At 39.9% G+C, this 5581-nt stretch overlaps 1 protein-coding gene across 1 annotated transcript; it reads right to left on the minus strand.

Moving 5' to 3' along the window:
* Positions 1-1902: 1902 nt before the first annotated feature.
* On the minus strand, positions 1903-5322 carry LOC134818660 (electron transfer flavoprotein-ubiquinone oxidoreductase, mitochondrial-like). The gene is made up of 5 exons (XM_063828299.1): positions 5175-5322; positions 4851-5003; positions 4074-4292; positions 3282-3415; positions 1903-3100 (listed from the first exon to the last, which is right to left on the minus strand). Exons 1-5 carry the CDS (start codon positions 5302-5304, stop codon positions 3083-3085), a joined length of 654 nt encoding a protein of 217 aa, XP_063684369.1. The 5' UTR covers positions 5305-5322; the 3' UTR covers positions 1903-3082.
* Positions 5323-5581: the final 259 nt, after the last annotated feature.

Below are 5581 nucleotides of genomic sequence, written 5' to 3' on the forward strand. Positions count from 1 at the left end.
GAGTGAGATGCGTGTTGGGCCCTTAAACATTTGTTTTAAAGCCACACCTGGATCATACTGTACCAGGATCAGTGATGGAAGATAAGGCAGATAATTAGATGGAGAGCTATCGAAAGATATCGACTCAGGTACCTCAACATCGTACCTTGAACTCTTGGTAGTATTTTATCATATGATACTTATTATCAAGAATTAATTTATAAACTAAGTTCTACACCCAACACCCGTTAAAGTTTGTGCTGATCCATGGGGCAAGCCAACCGTGTGGAAATTGCTTTATATTTTTCCCGGTTAGGGGGTTCTCTTCTGGAACATCCCACATCTGCCAAATTGTTACACGTGATATTTTGTAACACGTGACAATATTGTGACAAGTGACATTTTTGTTACACGTGAATATATTTGCTAACACGGTGACCTATATTGTAAAAACGTCACAATATCATTATTCATAATATGTGATTGTCGTCGATTGGAGAGACTCGGTTGGTCAATTATACTTCCAACTTAGAAGAAACTATAAAAGAGCAGCCGGTAATGGACTTACCCTCCTTGATTCAATTGCATTTGTAATGGGCTGGCAGTTCTTACTGAGTTCAACTTCATCAATAACCAGTTGTTTTGAGGAGGTGTCCATGGGCAACCTTCCGCAAACAATGGTCTAATCTTGGGTGGATTCTCCATACCTAGTTCCATGGTTTTCCTGTCGGAAGAAATTAGTGTGGGATGTTAGCGGACAGTCAAACGTTAAACGTTGGTTAATGAAAATCGCCTAGTTAGATGCCTCTAACAGCGGAAACACGTTCTTACTCAAAACAGAGCTAGTGGTCCTTCTTTCACAATTACTTCAAACCTCTTCAATTGTCATCACTTTTATAACAAAACCTGATGTCGATTGTGCAATAAAGGTAACCAACCGGATGGATTTTCTTGGTATGCTATTGTTAGTATTTCATCATGATGCAGTGCGTCAGGCCCCAATAATATATCATTAATTCGATGACTAATTGGAGTTATTTCATTATCATATTCATCACAAACTTAATATCAAAGAAATATTGCTGTTTTTCGTAGATTTCATTGCGGTTTAAAGATTATGCACCTTTCTGTCACGTAGATTTAACTTTAAATTAATATTTTACGATTGAAAGATCTAACGAGTTTCCTATATCTTTAAATTCATGAAGATAATCAATTTTGCAGAATCTTCCGTGGGCAATATAGTCGTTACTTTAGCCTATAAAACTCGCAGTGCGAGACGTTTTATCAAAAGCTATTTAAGTGCTGCGTTGTATGCTTCTACATGGTTGACTGCTCTATCTGATTGAGAAATGTTGGAGTAAATGTATGGAGCAAAACCGGGTTCAAAGGAAGTGGCTAGCACATTCTTGAAATTTTTTAACTATAAAATAATTTACTAATGAGAGTAGTATCGATTATCTCATTTTAATGACGCAAAATACGGTTTTTCATCAGCTGGTATTTACTTAGACCGCTCATGGAAATCTAGAGTTACCTATGGTTGATTTATACATAGTGGTAAAATTAATTACCACAACTTCATTTAATTATATCATCTGCACTGCTCAGGAATTCCTGTAGTACACAGCTTACGAATCAGCGTGCGTGACACGCCGGTAAGATTAACTACATGACTCCGAATCTTACATATAAACCCCTAAGGGACAATCATCCCAAAACACTTTTGGGTAGGTTGGGGATACTTTGGGACTAAAATCTCCCCGGGACAAAACACTCCCGCAAATTCTAGACCAAACCAAATTTGGGGACCCTACTGAACTTTGCAATAAAGGCATAATTATTCGTATTTCATTAGTTAATTATTTTATTTTTTGTTAATTATTATTACATTTTTCGTGATAATTGACTAAGCAGAAATTTGGTCAAAGAATAATAGATAATATACTGATACAGTAATTTAAATCACACAATAATAAGTAAACATTAAAGCATTAACCCAAAATCTTAGATTCAACAGCTTTCAGAAACTCGGTAACATCCCCAAAGTTATCATAATCATCAGACGTTGGAGACTGCGTTTCTGATAGCGATTTCATAGTCCACCAGCACCGACAGAGGGTAGAAGGGTCCGTAGGAGTCCAGTTCGTTGAGGATGTTCTCGTACATGGTGCGCTTCCCGGGTAGGAGTCCAAAGGCTGCAGGGATTCTCCATCCAGTAGGGTGTAAGGCGTGGACTGTGAAGAGTTGAGTAAACAGGTCTGGAGAGGTCTTAAAGGTTCCATCCACGACGAGGTGATCTGACTGATAGATGATGTTGATGTTGTCTGCAGTACCAAGGAGGATAGATCTTCTGGTGTTGGTGTCGTAGGAGGAGTCCCAGAGCAACATAGTGTCACCACCGGCAGAGGTCAGGTAGTTAGGAGGAATCACCAGGTCTTCTAAGGAGATGGGGTTGACAGGATGGGAGTAGGCTGCCTGTCTGGCTCGTCTGACTAGTCGTGCCAATGACTTGGATCACAGTTGAGCCGGGACGAGGCTTCGAAGGATAGTCCAGCGACAGAGTCTGCAACAATCTGCTTAGTTGAGTTCTCAGTAGTAGCTGCGAGGGTCTTCATTTTAGACTTGGAGCGGTGGGCTGCAATTTCTGCTGGTTGAGATTCGTGATCATGAGGGGTAGCAGAACAGAAGGTGTCCTGGACAAGGATCAGGCGGGACTTGAACTTGTTGCACTTCCAGTAGGTCTTGTCTTCCCTCTTTCTGTTAAGGTGGTAGAGGTGACCATCGTAGAGGACGTTGCGGCTGCCTTTCTTTCTGCCAGGAATAAACTCGATGGATGAGGAAGACATAGTGGTAATGGTATAAGATAAACACAGGCGTTGCGGGTTTATATATTATTCCCGCTAGCTGATTGAGATACCGAGCATGTGAAGGTTCACATCACTGTATTGTCGTATAGCAGGTCATTATGGATGACTTGATCCGAACCAGTTCTCGTTAGGGCTCCTCGTTGCGTACGTAAGTCTGTGGATCACATGTCTGCCAGGCCCCATAGCAAGCACTCCATGAGAGCCCCGGCTCAGATCACGTCATGATATTAGAACTAGTGAACTAAGATCATCTGGTAGGGATTGAGGTATATTTTCGGACTGAATCTCTACCGGACTAAATCACTACCAGTAGTGATATTTGGGTGGTAGTGATTCCGTCCGGTAGGGATTCAGTCCTACAATCAACAAGCGTTTATGCGCATATAACATCAATAATTATAAAACAAAATAAGTATTACTGTTTTCCCTCACCTTAGGAGATCCGTCCTTGGCAATGCCTACGTCGTTGGTAGCGACACCTTTAACTGATCCATCCTCGTGAAACAGAACTTCACTTGCCGCGTACCCGGGATATATCTCAACTCCTAGCTCTTCAGCTTGCTCACCTGGAGAGAAAAGTTAACAGAAAATGTAGATTGTAATTTCTAGCTACCTTATTCATTTATTCGTATATTTATTCATTTTGTAATTTGGTTGTAATTTGGGTCGATTATAATGACGATAACTCGCCGTATTTTCAAAATAGCGACGAAAATTTATTCTAACGAACAAATTTTCCAAAAATAATGATTACCAATACTATGTCAGACTATCAGTTTAACTTGACAAATACTGATAATGCACGATGGATAATTTGAATAAATCTGCATTTGTTGTCCTATTATGTATATGGCGGTGGAAATACTCAAGACCTTGGTCTGAACACTCTAGCTCGAAGTTGACCTAAGTTACCGAAGGTATGTACGTTGGTTTGCAGACTATTGGGCCTGTCTGTCTGGCCTGAATATCGAATAAAATTGTTCGTCGGCTAAATATGGCTGATATTCGATGAGATAGCTATAAATATAACTTAACGGGCGATACTCGTAAAATATTTGTTCCAAAGACGTGTACGTGTCGACGAGTCCAACTCGGCGCGCGTCTACAAAATATAATCAATGGAAATCACGACCAACTGAACTCATATCAGTAACACGTGTTTTAACAATTATAGAAATTTAACTCTTAATGTTTCGCCGAGTTGTATTCAGAAAGGAATCTTACCGAGCCACTTGACCACATGTCCTAATCTGACTATGTAGTTGCCGTGATTCTTCATGGGGATCAGTAGTTCAGGAATGTCCATTGAATAGTTTTTAGTAAGAATTGCGAATTCGTCTCTGGTCACTGGCGTCTTGAGCGGAGCTCCGCGTTCAATGGCGTCTGGAAACAGGTCTAAGAGGGGACCGGGCTCGATAACAGCCCCCGAGAGGGTGTGACTCCCTGAAATCAAATTAAATTCTGTTATAAAATCTTATTATGTATGTCATATTTATATTTCTTTTTAAATCATAAAAGAACATAACAGAACATTGTACATGTGATAAGAAGTGGTACTTCAAGTACCCAACGTTGGCGTTAAATCCACTCTGCTTGATTGTAAACGTGCGTGGCTTTTTATAGCACTGTCAATGTTGAACTGTATAAGTATTGCTGGTTCGGCGTCCGCGCGCTACATTAAAATTCTTGGCTTGTTTACAAAATGAGCGACCACGTAATTTGTTAAATTTCTTACGAATTTTCACTGTAAGCGTTTACAATGTTAACTAATAACACCCAAAAATAACTTAAATCAAATCAGAAATCCGGAATATAATATGCCACCTAGCTCACGTCCCGCCTTCATAACTTACTTAATGGCACATGGTTAAAATTACTTTTAGAGTTGTTTCCATAAATAGATCAAACAGCGATGAGCCCTAAAGGCCGTAAATACTTCTTTTTTCAATGGCAGCAATCTACATTTTTATCAAGGTTCGATTATAATCACATCACACTAACCAATCTCAGGACCCTTCTCGATTACACAGACTCTAATCTCAGCACCCTCCCTCTCTGCATTCTGCATAAGACGTATAGCTGCTGATAAACCTGCTGGACCACCTCCTACTATAGCTACGTCTACTTCGTCAGCGTATCGCTCCATTTCAACATCTGGTGATGTCATATTTTACAGTTAACTGAGGACTTACCTTGAGTTATTTTTTACACGTCCGACACAAACGTACAGTTAACAGTTGTTGATTCAACTCACGGATACAAGATAATAATATGTCCAAAACCTAAAATTAGCAAAACTGTAAAAAATATGAAAATAGCACGCACCGTCCCAGCGTTCATCAGAAGCTCTGTCCACCATTGTGTAGTGGGTGGTAATAGAGCGTGGTGCGCTGCTCAACCGTCTCTTGCATAATCGGGACAGTTGTGGCACTAGCCTCTTACCAATACTCAACATATCTATATCCTATCAATACAAGAATTGTGTTAAAGAGAAATAATTACAATTCTGAGAAATAACAAACACAACTTGGGGTAATTAATTAATTAGCAGGTTATTAATTAGCGAAGTTTGGTGAGCAGGAAGCCGGAAACTAAATAGAACAGAAAACCTTGAAAATAACACCCTCTACAAAGTGGAAACTAAATCTTCTTCCTAGAATACAAACCGGTAGTCTGACCTGTTTGAGTTAACTTATCCGGTTTAATAGGTCACCAAACCGGATTCCCTGCTC

Source organism: Bolinopsis microptera, chromosome 7, assembly GCF_026151205.1.
Source record: "Bolinopsis microptera isolate Bmic1 chromosome 7, MBARI_Bmic_1.0, whole genome shotgun sequence".
In the NCBI taxonomy this organism is placed as follows: Eukaryota; Metazoa; Ctenophora; class Tentaculata; order Lobata; family Bolinopsidae; genus Bolinopsis; species Bolinopsis microptera.